General features: G+C 45.8%; 1 protein-coding gene across 1 annotated transcript; it reads right to left on the reverse strand.

The window, feature by feature from the left end:
• Nucleotides 1-8,661: 8,661 nt before the first annotated feature.
• On the reverse strand, nucleotides 8,662-17,604 carry LOC119393520 (uncharacterized). Its single transcript, XM_037660587.2, has 2 exons — nucleotides 17,429-17,604; nucleotides 8,662-10,479 (listed from the first exon to the last, which is right to left on the reverse strand). The coding sequence occupies exons 1-2, from the start codon at nucleotides 17,571-17,573 to the stop codon at nucleotides 9,239-9,241; spliced, it is 1,386 nt and encodes a 461-aa protein (XP_037516515.1). The 5' UTR covers nucleotides 17,574-17,604; the 3' UTR covers nucleotides 8,662-9,238.
• Between the last annotated feature and the right edge of the window lie 1,089 nt (nucleotides 17,605-18,693).

An 18,693-nucleotide genomic window follows, 5' to 3' on the forward strand; every position in this document is an offset into this window, starting at 1 on the left:
TGATGTCACACAGCTGGCGCATCGGAGCCGGCACCTCCCGCGCACTCCGCCGCTGCCACGTGCGACACGCTGCCGTCGGTCTGCGCTTTCTAGAGGAGTGACGTCGTAGCCGAGGTAGACGTACTGGCGCCGGCGCGCGCGCAGCTATTCACCTTCGCTGTACAGTCACCGTCTGACACTGCGCTGGAGCCACTTGATAGCGCCTCTCACTGGCGTTTGCCAGTGTAGTTTAGCTATGGAGAAGGAGAGCGCAAATGCTGCTCAACGGCGCAGAAGAGGAGAGAAGCCTAACTCATCAGATCCCAAAGTAGTAGCCTAGCAAAAGAAATATACATGTGCCACATAATATGTATACCATGTGTGTGCCATTGAAGCAGCAGTAAGCATGATAATCAAGTTAATCCTAGAAAATCAGGAAAGCTAAAAACAATCAGCTGAACCTTTGCTAACGGTACGTTATCCTGGCATAGCCGAGCCAAGCCACTGCAACATTTTTTGAAAGCAGTGTCAAGACACGACGTGGCTCTGTGGTAAAATACCTTATTGCCGCGCAGAATGCTTGGGTTCGATTCCTGCTGGAATCCTGATTTTTATTCTTTGTATTCGTCGGGTCAACACTGCCGATGCCGGTTTTTCTTAACGCTGTCGCATTTCAATTTCCCATGGCTGTTCTTGTGGTGGTGGTGTACTGGTTGCACGGTGGTGGAGACTATTTGCGCTGGCTGAGAGCGCGCGTTGGAGGCTGCGGTATCTCAGGGGATCCCCGCCGACCTCCTCTGTTCTCGCGGTTCCTGGGAAGATATAAACTGTCAATCACCTGTGGCGCATACCCGCTGACCGTGGCCTGTGATATAGGGTTATGTGCCACACGTGTCTGGAGGAAAAGGTTCGACGACGTACGCTACTGGATTTTCACGTTATTCATGTCATGACCAGACAGTCATTCGTCAAACGCTCTCACCCTCCCATACCAATTTTGGTCTACACCAAGCTAAGGATGCGACCGCGAGAGCACCCAGACGTAGGCGGCTAGATAGATAGATAGATAGATAGATAGATAGATAGATAGATAGATAGATAGATAGATAGATAGATAGAAACGCTCAAAGGGCCTGTGGTTCGCTAAGAAATGCTTCGTACTAAAAAAAAAGTATGTGTTACTCGTTCGGTGAGTCCTGACTTGCCAGGTATTATGACTCTCTTTAAAGAGACGCGTTAAACTCTATTTTGGGTCCCACGACTCTGAGACGAGAGTACAAAGACCTCCAAAGAGAGTTCATGTGTTGCTTTAAAGAGAGTCATATACGTGGTTATTCAGGACTCGCAAAAAGAGTGAAAGGACGCTTTTTTTTTTTTTTTTTAGACTGTGAGTATGGGCCTCTACATCACAAGCTCATTCCCTGTTTATGACTAAAGAAAGAAAAAGGTTCATAAGCATTGCAGGGATATATATATATATATATATATATATATATATATATATATATATATATATATATATATATATATATATATATATATATATATATATGTACCAACCACAACAGGGGTTTCAATGCGGGCTATATAGCTGGTATTTGATGAGAAAGTTACGTTGTAGTGCAAAGTAACAATTTTATTTGTCTAAGCGGAGCGTCTCTTTCCTGCCTTTCTTACGTTCATTACGTTGTTACTTGGCGCTACAGCCAAACTTTGCTTTTTTATCTCCCTTATCGCCCCGACTGACGCTTTCGCAGACAAAGCTCGCGCGCAGCTCGCGCGCGCGCTCGCTTCGCTTTTTTTTTTTTTTGCACGATTTTAAGTGTACAGGTGCCCCAAAAGTAAAATGGAGCCCGCGAGATGTGACCAAACGGGGCGAAACTGCATGCCAGGGAGCTCTATCAGAAGATGTGCTGCAGATAGCGAGAGTGCGTCGGCATATCCGGCTGACCCATCTCGATATTCTGATGCTCGCCTTATCGCCGGCTCGAGCGAAGCCGCGTTGCAAACATCACTGCTCGTCAGGAGCGTAAGTGGTGGCATTCTCGTCCATACAGAACGCACATGCATCCGAAGATTTCGTCACGACGCGGGCAAACAAATGCATAAATAGTGGAAAGCGTCCCCTGACGAGTAGTGATGGTAGCAGCGCGGTTTCGCTCGGGCCGGCGATAAGGCGAGCATCAGAATGTCGGGATAGGTCAGCCGGATATTCCGACGCACTCTCGTTATCTGCAAGGCATCTTCTGACAGAGCGAGCTGGTATGCAATTTCGCCCCGTTTGGCCACAGCTCGCGCGCTCCGTTTTACTTTTTGGGCACCTGTACACCGGCTTTGTGCTCTATGCTACCTTATTATGAGACATACAAAGCTTTCGTAATATAAGATCGAACGCATTACTCTGTCACCAATGTGAATTTCTGGGCATAATACGTGAAACAATAGCGAGTACTTATGCTATAATAACACCAAATATAGTAGACCTTAACTAAAGAAATGTTGCCACGTGCTTTAAATTTGGTAACATCGCATTTTAACACAATACATTTCAATCATCACAGCAGCCTAACTCCATTGTTTAGTGGCATACAAAGCACAATGCATGCCTTTTTAACGGCCAGACATGTCATTTAGTTTGCGAAAGGTCTGGTGTACATCGTCGCTTTGCGAACGCCGTACATGCATTGTTGAAATGACGCACGAAGCGTGCGGATTTTGCCTAAATAGCCTTCATTTCACTGAAGGTAATTTTATCCCATTGATTATCATAATGCTCACTTGTCGTGAGAGAGACGCATGTTGCTGAAATGACGTTCAAATAGTAATGATTGCTAGCCGACACCTTTCAGACTACAGTGCTAGAAACAGTCGTTAAAAAATTAGGGAATTGGCAGTATCTCCTTAAACTGGGGCATTTGTTACAATTGCTTATGTACCCGCAAAAACTGTAGAGGCCTTCCTTTCTGGGCTAAGTATACAGCATATATTTTGCGCCAACTGTATCGTGCGTCTGTATCATATAAACAGCGCAAAAGAAAAAAGTAAAGTCCAGTAAAGAACGAGAAAAACAGGCTCTCACGCGGGTTTTCAAGATGGATCCATATCAACTTGCCCAACCATCGCTTCTGATGTATGATGTGGTCACTTGAAGCAAAACAGTCGCAGCCTACTGTTTTTCTGCGTGGTATATGTGGTCACTCGTTGCAGCAGCTGCACTGTCCTTCTTTTACAGCGAAAGCTGTTATGAGATCATTTCACCGGCCGTTTTTGGCGCCGTAGTTGTCTGCCGCCGCCGCCGCCGGTGTCCGTAACCAGTATCGCTCGAAATAAGAAAAAAAAACGAAATAAGAAAAAAATTCCAGGATGGAACGATGTTCAAACCTGGGCCCTCTGCGTGGGAGCCCAGTATTCAACCTCTGAGCCAGGCCAGTGCTTGAAACAGCTTTGCAAAAAGGTCCTATACAGGCTTCATGTCGGGAAGGAACCACATTAGCATATGCAATATAGTGTGGTAGAAGAGTAAAATAAGCACCAAACGTCGCACAACGCGAATTCTGTAACCAGGCGTCACACAATGCGAATTGCGCAATGAGTAGGTTGTTGAATGCTTCCAACCAAGAAGGTTTAAACCTCCTTGCTACCAACCCATTACAGGGCTCTGCCATAATTCTTCGTCGTCATCAGGCAGAGCATCAACAAAGTGCGCATAATGCCTTACATGCGTTTAGCAGGTACCTCGGCTCTCCTTAAAATGACGAAAAATGGCACAGTGCCTGTTGCCCTACTTCTCAAAAATTACAATGATTTATAGCGTAGTGGGTTCCTCGCAAGTGCACTTGTATTGGTTGCCAAGGAAGCCCATAGGCGCATGATCCATTTCCTCGGGGTCTCAGTAAAATTACAAGGATTTAGAGCGTAGTGGGTTCCTCGCAAGTGCACTTGTATTCGTTGCCAAGGAAGGCCATAAGCGCATTATCCATTTCCTCGGGGTCTCAGTAAAATTACAATGATTTATAGCGTAGTGGGTTCCTCGCAAGTGCACTTGTATTGGTTGCCAAGGAAGCCCATAAGCGCATGATCCATTTCCTCGGGGTCTCAGCAAAGTTCTTCGCCCTTCCCCCCGTCTCTCTCCCACGTCAACGCATGTTATACAGCATGACGGGAGAGGGAAATAGCGACCGGGCGTCACCCAATGCAAATTACGTAACTGGTGGGCCGTTTAAAGCTTCCAACCCATTACAAAGGGCTGAGCCATAATTCTTCATCGTCATCAGTCGTCGCGTCGGTTGTGTGCACATAATGCCTATAGACGTGTAGCTGGTGCCTCGCTTCTCCGCAGAATGACAAATAATGGCTTAGTAGGTGCTTCCAAACTTCACAAAAATTGTGATTTATGGCGAAGTGGGTACCTTTCTAGTGTACTTGTATTCTAGCCCCAAGAGAGCTTACAACGGGCTCTAGAAACGCCGCTCCTCCAGCTTTCGCTGTGACTTTGCTGCGGTTTCAGCGCAGGCCTGGCGTCTTTTTTTGTGCACTGAGTTCTTGTACACTGTGACGCTGTTACACGCGGAAACAGAGGCAGACACACTTAAGACCTAAACAAGGATTGATTACGCGATATGGATGTAGCGATGTAGTGTTACTGTCCCTGTGCCGCTCTAAATTCCATGACACGTGAAGTGAAATGTTTTCGTTATGTCATTTGCGTCCAACTTATAGGAACAGTTATGTACACTGTAAGCAATGTTTTGACGTTGCAATTACATCCTAATTCTACGTGAAAAAAACATGGTGTCTACGTTTTCCAGGTGCTGAAAGGCCATTATCACATCGGTAATTGACTGGCTTAATTATTGATTGATTGATTGATTGATTGATTGATTGATTGATTGATTGATTGATTGATTGATTGATTGATTGATTGATTGATTGATTGATTGATTGATTCTAGACTTGATTCTAGTCTAATCGTGGGAGTGTCAGCAAGCGTCACTCGTATTTACGGCGACGAATGTGGACGCGCAATTCAGAGATTGCTGGTCCCAACCAGTGGCAATTCGTTTATTTGTTTGCTTGAATTCATTTCCATTTATGTCGCAACGACCACGCTACAGTTAAAAAAATGTCCCCACCTCCCCGAAGGGAATCGTGAGGAAGTGCGAATGCATTTCTTGCGCCGAGAGAGGGTACCGTTGCCGTCAGACATTCGCCTTCACCGACTTCTGCCATAGCCTTGAGAGGCGCTCAGCCAGCGAACGGTCGAGAGTGAGGCGCGAGCGGACGGGAGAGTGGGGCGCAGGGAGGAGAGAGAGCGAACGGCGAGAGAAGGAGCGGCGAAGCACTGCACCTACCCTCTCCTACACTCTCTCGCACCACATGCTCCGGTTGCTAGGGGCGAGGATAAGCGCGCGCGCCCGCAGCTGTTGCTATGGGAGAGGGCGCCGCGGACAACGCCGGACGCCTGACATAGCCCGACTAAGAAATGCATTCGCATTTAAAAGTACAAATAATGTGTTCTGCGCTTTCGTTGACTTCATTATCTATTTTCAGTATTAGGAAACGGGTCCACTAGAAATGCAGTAATGAAAAATACCTGCTACACTTCAATCCCGTGATATTTTTAGAGCGCAGCTCTTAGGCGCCCGTTCCTGCATTAAGCGGCGTCGCCGTCGCCGTTGGTGGCATAACTGATAGACATGAAATGAAGCGAGAAACAAAATAAACCCAGGATGGAATGGGATTTGAACCCGGGCCCTCTGCTTGGCAGTCGAGTATTCTACTAAAGAGCCACGCTGGCGCTTGAAACTCATTTGCAAAAAGACACTATACAGGCGTCATGTCGGGAAGGAATCGCGTTAACCTATGTAATATAGCGTGGCAGGAGACTAAAATAACAACCACTCATCACACAACCGTAATCGCGAAACGAGTGTGTGGTTTAATGCTTCCCACCAACTGCATAGTGCTCAGCCATAATTCTTCTTCGTCATCAGCCACACGAGCATCAACAAAGTGCACATAATACGTTACAGATGTGTAGCGCTTACCTCGCTTATTCGCAGAATGACGATAATGGCGTAGTGGGTGCTGTCCTACTTCACAAAAATTCTCATTTATGGTGTAGTGGATACCTTGCATGTGTACTTGTATTACTTGTCCCAAGAGAGTTTAGAACGGGCTCTACAAAGGCCGTTCTTCCAGCTTTCGATGGGACTATGCTGCGCGATCCGCGCAGGCCTCGCGTTTTAGAGCGAAGCTCTTAGGCGCCCGTTCCTGCCTTGAGTGGCGTCGCCGTAACCGATAGAGCAAGCGAGAACGAAGGAGAGCGAACGCATAACACTCGAGCGCTGGCATTTTAATTCTGTGGCAATATGTAACGAATGTTACATTGCTACGACTGCGAAAAGCCAAAACTTTAAACACATTTGGCGTTGCCCCAACATGAAACTGCACTCAGAATTCGTATTAGGTGGTATCGTAATCGTCGGCGAATTTTTTGAAAGATGAGGAGGAAGGAAACAGAAAAAGGAGAAGGCAGGGAGGTTAACCAGAAACATTTCCGGTTGGCTACCCTACACTGGGGGGTTGGGGAAGGGGCATAGAAAGACGAGAAATAAAGAGGAAGAAAGAGAGAAAAGAGAGAGAGAGAAGAGATGCAGTGCATTCACTACAGCGTGCGGGATCGCACCACAAGTCAGAGGCGTTCGCATAAGCCCGTCGTTCTCAAAAAACACAAGAGCGCTTTCACTGCTTTGTGGGCCGCCGAGAGATGTGGACGGTGCTGTAGTAGCACCTGCACGGAAATTGGCCGATCATCCAGTCGCCGCAGTGCGTTGGACAGTACTTGTCTCTCCGAGGAAAAACGAGGGCAGTGGCACAGCAGGTGTTCGATGTCTTCTTGGGTGCCGCAAACATCACATGCCGCGTTGTCCGTCATTCCGATTAACGTTGTATATGCTTTCGTAAAAGCAACTCCCAACCAAAGGCGATAGAGAAGCGAAGCTTCGCGTCGATGAAGGCCGGATGGAGGTTGGAGTTGCAGTGAAGGGTTCAGTTGATGTAGTCTGGTATGTCTGATGCTTGGTGCGTTCCACTCCGTAAGTGTGAGACTGCGGGCCAGTTGTCGAATCTGCCTTGCAGCGTCTGTCCTTGAAAGCGGAATTGGGACAACGTTTGCTTCCTGATGTGATGCGCGAGCAGCGTGATCGGCAGAATCATTTCCACTGATTCCACAGTGGCCAGGTAACAACTGGAAGTCAATATCGTGGCATTTTTTGAATTACGTGGTGGTGAAGTTTCACGGTTTCATAAGTAAGTGGGCTGTGTTTTCGGATTCAAAACCGGCGTTACAGTGCCTGCGGTCAGTTCTCCGACGAGGATGCCACGAACAGTTTGAAAGATGTGTCTAAGAAAACGCCAGGAATGCGCGGAACACGCAGAACAGTCAAGCGAAAGCTGGAAGAGCGGCCTTTCCAGAGCTCGTTGTAAACTTTCTGGGCAACCAACTATGCGATAAATCTTCATAATTTCTTTGAAGTACGGAAGCACCCCCTACGCTGCTATTATTTATTCTGCGAAGAAGCGTGGTACCCGCTACACATCTGCAAGGCGTTATGTGAACTTTGTCGATGCTGTGGCTGTTGACGATGAAGAATTATGGCAGAGACCTTTGTAATGGGTTGGAAGCATTCAACAACCCACTCGTTGCGCAATCCGCATTCTGTGACGCCTGGTTGTAATTTTACTCTTATACCACCCTATATTACATGTCAGAGTGATTTCTTGGCCGACATGACGTCTGTATCAGGTCTTTTTGCGAATGATTATTCAAGCAACGGCGTTGCTCTGCGGTAGAATACTGGACTGCCACGCAGTCCAGTATTCCATTCGGTCCTAGACACTTTTTTCCCATTAGGCACGATAGCGGTTACGGACACCGGCGGTGGCGGACAACTACGCCACCAAAATCGGCTGTTGTTGTGATCGCATGAAAGCTTTAATAATATAACAGGATAAGAATCACAATCTAAACACGAGCGTTTTCGCATTTACCTTCGATCAAAAGACCTTCGCTGGGGCCGGAAATTGAACCCGAGAACTTTTGAAAAAAGTAAAGCGCAAAAGTAGACATTCACATAGGTCGACAAACACAGGTGCCTGTCCTGGTGTTTCTCGACCTATGTGAATGCCTATTTTTGCGCTTTACTTTTCCCGAAAGTCATGCACAACATCGCTCAATATCAAATCTTTAGGAACACATGACCCTCTGCGTAAGAATCGTACGCCATGACGACCCTTCTCTGCGGATGGCATAGCATTCCTGTCAAGTTTCCCACCCACAATGTTTATTTATTTATTTATTTATTTATTTATTTATTATTTATTATTTATCTATTAATTTATTTATTTATTTATTTGGCAAGTACTGTCAGCCTTACACATGCCATTACAAGGCGTGGGCTTTACAGCCTGATGCTTTTAGTTCAATGGAACGGAAGTGTTCAAAAACAAATAAAAAAGAACACTAATAAGTTAATAACCGTTTGCAATTTCAGCAGCAAAGTTCTTCATAATTCTTCGGGCGGAAATCTCAAGTGATAAAGGGAGTATTTGTCAACACACATTTATCACACACACTGACTAGCGCTTACAAATGTATGAAAGAACACACACAAAAAATCATTTCTTGAAGACTACTTTATTGTCACACATTTGTGCACCGACAAGTAACTTCACTTCGACTGGTGTTAAAGCTGGTGCTCTTTTTTGTCCAAATAACACGGCTATTTTTTTTTCAACACACTTATACTTATGACCTAATTTATACTGAAATGAAAAGCTCAACATTTATTGCCATTCATTTCATTTATTACGGATCAGAAATGCCGTACTCTCAAGAAAGCACAATTTATACTCCTTCGTGATGCCATGGTACTTTAGAAGAATGAAAGTTCGAGCATATTTACCACGGACAGAGGCGAACTACAAAAGTATCAAGGTGTGTGCGTAGAGTAGGACGTAGTTCTTCAGCAAGTACAAACATGTGTGGCATAACGTAGTAAAAGTATCATTCCACACCAACGCAAAGCAACAATTGTCCTCAGTTTGTGAATACGAAAGTGGAATTATAACTTTCATCTTGTGCGGTCTTCTTGAAGTTCCGATAAAGCTCATACATGCATGAAAGCAGTACAGTAGCGGCATATAGGCGCTAACAAATTTTTCCCCAAGATATTTCCTCGGTCCTGTCGCTCGTACATCAGTGCTTATGTGGGCCAACATTGTGATTTGGTAGCATCTGGCGACCCCTCAAACAATTCGCTTCTATCGCGACATCAGTTATACCGTTTCCGAGAAAGTAATCTGTCGCAATAATACCAGAGTACTTCATCTGCCGACGCCTGAAGAACTCCGTTATTTTGTGGTTTATCCACTTTGCTAACTTGCGGGTGCTAATAAGAAACTTTGGAAACTTGGGCGTGAGTTCCGCCATTATGGCAATCATATAGTGAACACCGCGAAAGCACGCGTTCCTTTCCAGGTATTGCATCAGCGCATTTTTAGACTGCGCGTTCGGCCACTTTTGGCTTACCCCGGGAGCCAGATACTCCTGATAAGGTCCTCGGTAATCTCTAGAATTGTAGAACACTAAGACGCCGCCCCGCTGTCTACCTCCGCTCCTACATCCACCTAATATTTCACCCACCGTCTTCATGTAGTCCATCCCTTTCAGGAGTACATCCTGCAGTTCGTTAACAATTAGCTTCACGAGGTTCTCGTGTCGATCTGTGGCAACCTTGCGTTTCTGCTCGAAACCTTTCGGGAACCTGTGGAAATCTAAAAGCACCACTTCGCCCGTACGTTCCACGAACCTACGAACTTCTCTAAGAACCTCCCGTACGGTCGGTTTGCCTCGGATAACGTCGTGAGTGATGTAATAGTCGCCGCCGCTATACTGCACCCTCAAGTCCAGGCCGCGAATACCGTAGGCGAGCTGTTGCCAGATGTCTTGATCTTGGTCGTATATCAACTGTTCGTGGGGGGCCATGGGCCCGGCCTTGTACATTCCGGCATTGTGCGTTCCTGGGATGAGCATGTCTGTTAATTTGAGCCCGTACAGGGTGCCGCAGTTATCTCGCATCCATCGAGGCTGAGGTGTGAAACACGATGAGTAAAGAACTTTCGTGATTCGCTGTGACTTGACAGCTGTCGATGTTTCCATTATGAGAGCCCAGTATCCGAGGCATCTTCCTTCCATCAGTGTGGAGGCGTTAAAATTCGGCGCCAGAACTTGTGTGGTGTACGCTTCGGTGGGGTTTTTGACAACTTGGCTGGCTAGAATATCGGAAGGGCTTTGAGGTGGATTTTTTGTTGACAGTACAGCTGACACAACACCGATGTATCGCTGAGGCATGCCGTACCAGTTCACCTCAAAAAATGGTTTGATTCCACGGTCACTGTACGACGATACTGTCAAGTAGACGCCGGTTTTTCGCATTCCTATAACAAAATAAAAAAAAGGGTTAGCGCAGAATCCAGCATAATCACAGACATAGTCAGGGAGGAGGGCTCAAGCCCCTCTGAAATTTTTCAGTTTTGCATTTATATATACGCAAAAATACAAACACACGCACGAACACACATAAAGGGCGGTTACTCCTCCACCTCCCACCCCCCTCCCGAAAAAAATTTCTGGCTGCGCCCCTGAACACAATATCTACATTCGACAAATTCAGACGGACGTATTCTCGTATCTACAGAGTTTACACGCTATACATCCAAAGCTTTAGCCGGCCGTGTGTCCTTGGTGCGGCGGTGGACCGGCTCGTGGGGGTGCGATCGTACACCAAGCGACTTAGCCAATTTTCTCGGCAAACCTCTAATACCTAGGACGGAGCAGTGGGAGGCATAACTCGCCAGCTCAAACCCGGTAGTGCAGCTCGCGCTCCTGCATCAAGTCCGGCGGGCAGCTAAGGCCAGTGCATGGAGCCCTAGACGTAGGACCCCATGCCATACAAGCTCCAACATCACCCTTTGCCCTTTCCCTTAATAAAGTTTAACTCTGCCCAGGGTGTCGGAACGAAATGTTTTTCGTTTAGGTTTTAGTTTCGTTGCACCGCAAGAAGTTCTGTTCCGTTTCTGTTCCGGATCGAAAAAATGTTCCGTAACGGTTCATAACAATTTTTTTGTATGCAAAAATTTGAAGTAAAGGTAATCATAAAAAACATTGGATTTGTGATGTAGTTACTTGCCCTCCTCTTTGGAAAGTGGGAAAGGGTAAAACACGATCTTCAGATGAGCGGAAGTAACTGTACCACGAATTCCTACCAACAGCCATAAGCCAGTACTAATTTCAAAGTCATAGTATGTATTTTCTCAAAAGACAAATACCAATTTTTTTAGTGGGCTCAATGCTTTGTGTCAAGGGAGTGAGCACGATCTCAGAAGCAGCACGTCATTGTGTGTACTCTGATGTGCGAGACCGCTGTTCTGATAGAAAGATAGCCAAGTCTGCGCGGAATACGCAGCACAGTCACAGCGAAAGCTGGAAGAGCGGACTTTGTAGATCCCATTGTAGAGTTCAAGTACAAGTACAAGTACGCATGCAAGGCACCCACTACGCCATAAATCATCACAATTTTTCTGAAGTAGCGAAGCTCCCACTATGCCATTTTTCGTCATTCTTCGGAGAATCGTAGTACCGCTACACATCTGTAAGGCATTATGTGCACTTTGTGCTGTGGCTGATGATGATGAAGTGTTATGGCTGGGCACTTTGCAATGGGTGGGAAGCAGTGTTACGGAATGGGAGCCTCCATTCCATTCCAATTCCCTTCCGGGAAATTAAAACTTGCCGCAATTCCATTCATTTCAATTCCTTGTAATGAAAAAACTTAGCCCATTTGGACACTGGGAATTGCCGGGCAGCTCAATTCCATTCCTGGAATTCTTGAACGTAGGAAAGGCATCTTGATAGTTTCATCGAGTTAAGAATGAACGCCCCGTACAGCTGATGTCATCAGATGCATTAAGAACTGCAAAAGTACGCAAAACACGTTACCAACGTCGAGGGATAGTAGCTTGGTGACATATCTCGTGCAGTGCAACCACCCAACTAATTCCCATAGAGGCAGTTCTTCCGCTACCTACAGTAGTTGCATGGTCAGCTTGTTTGAACGAATGGTTGCGTTTTAATACTGTTTAAGCTTAAGTGTGCTAATGCTAAAATAACGACATAGCGTATTTTTTGCTGCAAAAGTAGTATTCAAGAAGGCTAAGCAGTTTTGCCACGCGTCTGCAGCGGTCGGGAATATGGAGAAAACTGCTGGAATTAATTGGAACACTGCACCGCTCGGGCACCTTGTGCTTTTCCATAAAATACGGAACGCTGGGCCGCACTCACGCTTGTCAGTACTCGTGCTTGTCACGCGCTCCTCGCAAGCATGGATGGGGTGAGGAGAACTTGCTGTGTTCACCTGTGCGCAGGTATGCAATATCTTCCTTGTCGCAAAGGTTATTTACGTGCGTCTGGTATTGAACTGCTCGTGAGATAAAGATCAGGCTGTGCATAGAGTATTCGCCACTTTCGTGTGGGGGTACAGAAAGGGAAACAACGCGCAGAAATAATTTTTCTCCCTTCTGTATCTGCTAGGATAGTGCATTTGTTTGTACACTAACTTATGCCTCGGTTTGTAGTGGGTGTGTTGCTTAAAAATGTACAGTGCTTGTAATCAGCCAAGCCATTTTAAAAATACTGCTTTATTGTTAATTTCAAGGCTCTGACTTACTAATGTTTGAAGTTTGAAAAACAGGACGTAGACGAAAACGTGCTCTATTTTCGGAAAAAGACGTAATTCTATTCCCATTCCATTCCGTGCAAAAGTCGCTTAATTCCATTCTCATTCCATTCTCCAAGCGTTGTCCCCATTCCATTCCGGGATCGGGAAAATGTGGAATGATTCCGGAGTACTGGTGGGGCAACTCCGCAACACTGGTGGGAAGCATTAAAGCAGGGCTTAATGTCTCCCTTCAATGGAGGGGGGGGGGGGGGCTCAGAGGACGGCGACCTATATACATTCACACATACATGCAGCCCCTCCTTAAGAAACGGAAGGGGGGCCGCCCCCCCTCCCCTCGCCCCCCCCCCCCGAGCTCCCCCTGACTTTAAGCCCTGCATTAAAGCACACACTCTTTGCGCTATTAGCATTGTCTGATGACTGGATGTTATTTTCCTCTTCTGTCACGCTATATTACATATCTTAACGCGATTCCTTGCCCGACATGACGCCTGTATAGAGTGTTTTTGTGAAGGAGTTACAAGCACCAGCGTAGCACTCTGGTGGAAGACCCGACTGCCACACAGAGGGCGCGGGTTAAAATCCCATCCGATAGAAATTGGTTTCTCATTTAATTTTTTTATCACGAAAGTGTTTTATGCCGGGGTCCACCAAGACTTTAGTGACGTATTTCTGTCACGGAAATGATGTGAAAAAAAAAATTGCACGATCAGATGGCAAAGAAAAAGTTCCGTCAACGGGCGTCAAACCCACAACCGCTCGATCCGCAACAACACATGCCGGGCACGCTTTCTACTGCGCCACGGTCACAGACTCTAGAGCCTTTACAAACGCGCCTTTTATATCTATAACTCTTTCCTGTCGACGGGGTGGTGTTGCCCTCTGGGAGGGGTAGAGCAAAGTAATTCGTCATTACTGTGGCCTCCGCGATTAGCACCTGCAACGCGTTACACGTCCGTCTCATTCCGCGCGTTTTCAATAGAAGCTCAATTTTGTCTCTGCCTTAACACACCGCGAGGTGGCGACCTTAGCCCGAGTGTCGTAAAAGCGTCGGCCTCGTTCATAGCATCACGCTAATGCAAACCGAAAATAGCTCTACGACGCGCACCTGCCTAACCTGGCTGTAACACCGCGTTCCCCGCTCATGCGCTCGCCTCGAGAAAAATCGCGGCTGGGTTACCGGGGCGGCACGACGCGCTTTGCGTTTCCCTCTAGTCCGGCCGTGGTGTTCAATCACATCATGACAGGCCGCGGGATGGCGACCAAGTTCTGCGTTTAATATGCGACGCTCTTCTGGCAATCACACCTCGCTCTCTGATTACGTTTTCACCGTTAACTACTACAGCTACCACAATGGTTTGTTTAATCATTTAACATGTACGTTAGTCGTCGGGATGGAGATGGTGCTATAGCTCACAGACATCAATATACATTGTGCAAACTCTCTTATATCAATGTACAGTAAACATTCAGTTACTTCTGTACGAGCACGCTTTACTTTCGTGTTATTCCGATTCCTATGACGGAGGGATGAACCATTTTTTTTCTTATATTACGCAATAGCGGTCACGGACACCGGCGGTGGCGGACAACTATGGTGCCAAAGTCTGCTGTTGTGATATCATAACAGCTTTCGCTGTAACAAACTTCAGCGCCGACAATGCCCTCTCCACTTTCGCCTGCGTGCCAGGCGCGCAAAAGTCAACTTGCGTTAATATAAATATCTCTGGTTGCCACTGTTTTCGTTCTTCGCACAATTTCAACATATCTTGGCTTTGGAATGCCTGCCTGAGGTACACGCTAATACTGTACCCTGAGATATGTATGTAATTGAGCTCACGCTGCATGAGCTCAGTTGTTCCGGATTGCGAAGTTTTCTCGTGAACCGAAAAACGACTGAAAAAATTTCGGTTTCACTCCGGAACGAAATAATAAAGTTTCGGTTACGTTATCGTTCCGGTTATAAATATTGTTTTTTTTTCGTTTTTCGTTTTCGGTTTTCGTTCTGTTCCTACACCCTGGCTCTGCCTCTCTCTACCAGTATTTGGTAGGTGCTTGTTATACGTCTCAGAAAAATCTTTATAATACAGCTCTCTCTACATCGCTAGGTTACAAGACAATCATTGATGTCCATGCCATTTTCAGGGTGGTTTCATGAGGACAGAAAAATTACGTTTAATTCCTTAGAAGAGCGCAAACAAAAAGGGATTTACCTTTTCAACTGATATTGTCCAAATTAATCACGATTGAATGTACTCTGCAGTGAAGACGAACAGCAGAGGCCAAAAATCCTCGTAAGCGCCGGTCAAGCAACTACAAGATTGTTGCTCGACGTTGGCCTCGGTGTTCCTCCTCTGATTAGTCATTTCACAATTTTGGTCAAAAGAAACCGCTTACGCAACAAATATAAAAACTGCACAGCCAAAAAGAAAAATTCATGCAGAAAGAATTTCTTCAACTGTAACACTACTAGTATATTTTTAATACTCTTCGTACTCTCTTTTTTCATGTATATGACGGAGCGGAAAGCCCATTTGACGCCCATTCAGCGTATCGCTAATCGGTCACAAGGATGTTTCTAATACTTCCTTGCGAATCAAATATGGTATGACCTGCTACTGCCGAGAACTTTTACTTCATTTCATTTTGTAAAGACGCAAACAGTGAGCTTAAGACCTTATTCGAAACTCTTATCCCCTGCGTCATCCAGAGCCAGCACATGCAAACAAAGCTCCTTGTGGCCCCAAACTTCTTGGGGCGCTTGTTCAAAAACTCCCTAATGTTCCCAAACGACACAACTATTTGAACCCCCTACATGACGGGTCGCGTTCAGAGAAGCTTTCGCCAACATGGAACTAAGTGAAACCTAACAGGCCAATCGAACGCGGAGTAATTGGAGCGCCTCGCCGAATAATAAAGATTTAAATTCACTCCTAAATGAAGCTTCTCTGTATGCAGATTACAAAATGGCGCGTTGGACCTGCTACCATTTTTCTTAATAAAAATGTTCAGTCGTGTAGACTACAGAAGCGCTGGTCGCGCGGCAACTACCACATAGTGTAGTCAAATAAAATCCTGTACGCAGTGCTTTTTCGAACCTAACAAGCTAATTACGACACCTATGGGAGGTAACTGTGGGTTTTACAGAGCAGAGCGAGAATTTTAAGAATAGTGAATTGCTGGGCTGATTGCTTTCGCACATTCAAAAGGGGAGCAAAGAAGCGGCGCGCGTCTTTTCTCTGTACTCTCTTTATTCCACACTGCTTCTGCATTTCTTTTTGCAAGGCTGCAAATAAAACTCGCATCACTAATGCAACTCACGACTTCATTTATTTATGTTTCCCGGTGTGCATGTTCTTTCCCCTGGCAGCTTACTTCTATTTCAGTTCTCAGGCGTGGATGAATTAACGAAGGAGTAAACGCCGCTAAAGAAATAGCGATTACGACCTAATGACGAAACTGGCAACAAGCAACAACACCAGACTATAAAAGATTGCGTGCAGCGAACCGTAGTGTTGAATTTAGTAGTTGTTACAGACATCTAGAGGCTCACAGCAGATACGATAGCATAATCGCTACGCGAAAGGTGACAAACAAGCCACCCACAGCTTAGAAGCCGCAAGCACAACTTGGATCCACTTTAGTAAATGGCAAACAGCTTATTCATGTTTTATATTTGTGTTATTGTTATTTGTATTAATATTACTGGTATATTCGTATTATCGCACTATGCCTATGACTAAAACCACTATCACGTGAGACAGGCATAAAAAAACGGTGTGAAGTAGCACATGTGATAACAAAAACGTCGACTTACGGCGAGGTTAACCGACTGGTGGGAGGCTTAAGAAACGTTCTTCGCGCGTATAGATCACGTGAATATCGCTAGGAAATTATGGCTCAGATCCGACGTCACACTCCTTGCAGTAAGTATTTGCTATATAAGACACCTTCGTCCTCGGGAAGGGAAGACTTCCCAAGATACCTCTGTATTAGGCCTAGACTGGCAATGTATAGCATTTGTGGGATGCGGAGTCGGTGAAGGACGGATCCCAACATAAAACAAAACGATGTTTATTAACGTAATAGCAGCAGCAGGGCAAGCATGCCGATGCTGCGCTTCGGAAGGTTAGAGAAACGAAACATGAAATCAAGCTTGGTAGCTTGGGTTATATAGCCAGCAGTGGTGACGTAAGCCTCCGACGAAACTGCGTGGCGCTGTCTTTTATCGGAAGCGTGTTGCAGCAAGTAGCTGTGTCACGCCGGGCTAATCAGTGACGAGACGGAGGCTGCGTAGGTCTGTGCGCAGTGGTCGCCACACATTCATTAAGTCAATAGATTCGTAGAATATTAGTTTTGTGTGCGATGTATACACATGAAACTAAACTATGATCTGACACAGCCGGCGTACGACGCAGAACTTGTTCTTAGCCTTTTTGGTACTAGACTATAGATGCCATAAAAACGCGTAACGCTGCGAGATTTAAAAGCTGCCTTTGCTGCATTTTTACTGCCTTTGTGAGAGTAAGAATATGGGAGCGCTTCAAATAAAATAGAAGTTCAACACTCTACAAGAAAATCACTATGCGGCGCCACTTAAAGGCGCCGACGTCTCCGAGATATCATTTTTAAATACGAAGATAATACATCACCTGCGATGGTTTGACCATAGCACATAGCGCATGTCAATAAAATAACATGGAACGCTAACATGCTGGCTCGCGTTGAACGCACTTTCCTAAGTCGCCCACTGAGTGCGACGATCATGAAAAGCCACTTCAGATACATCCTGTACATTATTCACTCAGCTGCAGAAGAATTGCGTAGGCACGAGCGGACAGTGGTTTATTTTGGCAAATGAAACACAATGCAAGCATTTTTAGTACTAAGACAATAGGTTTTCATTGACCTTTTTTTCAGTATATTGTATGCGAAGTCTGTGCTGTCGCATGGCTCTGAGAATTGCGAGACTGCGCGGATGTGTGTTCCAGACAAGTTTTGTTACAATACATAGACCACCTTAAAAGCGGTAAAAGGAACTCGCTTGATATTTCAGCTTCACTCTTCATTTGAGTTAGGCGTATTGTTCTAAGAAAAACGCCCGTGCTTTTAATAAACATTTATTTCTGACGTTATTTTTATTTCTCGCTCCTGAGAAAGCAGGCAGGCGTTGTGCACCTCCCTCGGAAACACTTGTCAGTCTGCTTCCTCCTTATTTCTTATTTCTACCCTGTATGTTTTTCAGCGCTTCCATATCAAACATAGAATAACGAAAAGCACTCCAATAAACACGCATGAGCTTGCGGTTGTGCGCGTGAAGAAAGAAGCGCCATGCCTTCTAGAAGGTAAGCTACGATAAAAAATTGCTGGGAAATGAGGACTTGAACACATTCGTAAATAACCGACTGACTTACCTATGAGTTTATGCTCGACGGGTGACGACTGCCTCGCCGCTAACGCTGTGCCTTGAGTGTTGCTTTCCTATGTATACTTCGAATCGCCCAATAAAGAAACTGTCAACTCACGCTTAATGCGATGCTTATTTATTTACATTCAAAGCGTTTTTACAATACCCTATAAGTGCAATTTGCCGCCGAAGTGTAAAGCGAAAATGTGGCAGCGCGTTGGAATGCCAGTAACAACGAGAACTTGGGAAGCATCTGACTTCCTTTTAGGCCTCGGTGATCATTGGCGATAACGAATAGTTATAGAGGAGATAACGGAGATTTCACGCGTGCCTTTGTCTAAACAGTTACACATTTCTGTTGTATTCATTGTCATCTATGCCGCCGTTGTTGCTCATCGGTTACTGTGTTCGGCTACTGACCCGAAAGACGTGGGTTCAATCCCTGCCGCGGCGGTCGTATTCTGATGGAGGCGAAACGCTAGAGTCCCGTGGACTGTGCGATGTCAGTGC

Source organism: Rhipicephalus sanguineus, chromosome 5 (genome assembly GCF_013339695.2).
Source record: "Rhipicephalus sanguineus isolate Rsan-2018 chromosome 5, BIME_Rsan_1.4, whole genome shotgun sequence".
NCBI lineage: Eukaryota > Metazoa > Arthropoda > Arachnida > Ixodida > Ixodidae > Rhipicephalus > Rhipicephalus sanguineus.

What these genes read in the sequence shown, in the direction of transcription:
- LOC119393520 (XM_037660587.2), bottom strand. Translation starts at nt 17,573, where the DNA reads ATGTACAGGATGTATCTGAAGTGGCTTTTCATGATCGTCGCACTCAGT. An exon ending in CTATGGTCAAACCATCGCAG is followed by an intron (nt 10,480 to 17,428) that starts GTGATGTATTAT and finishes ATTTTGTTATAG; the next exon opens with GAATGCGAAAAACCGGCGTC.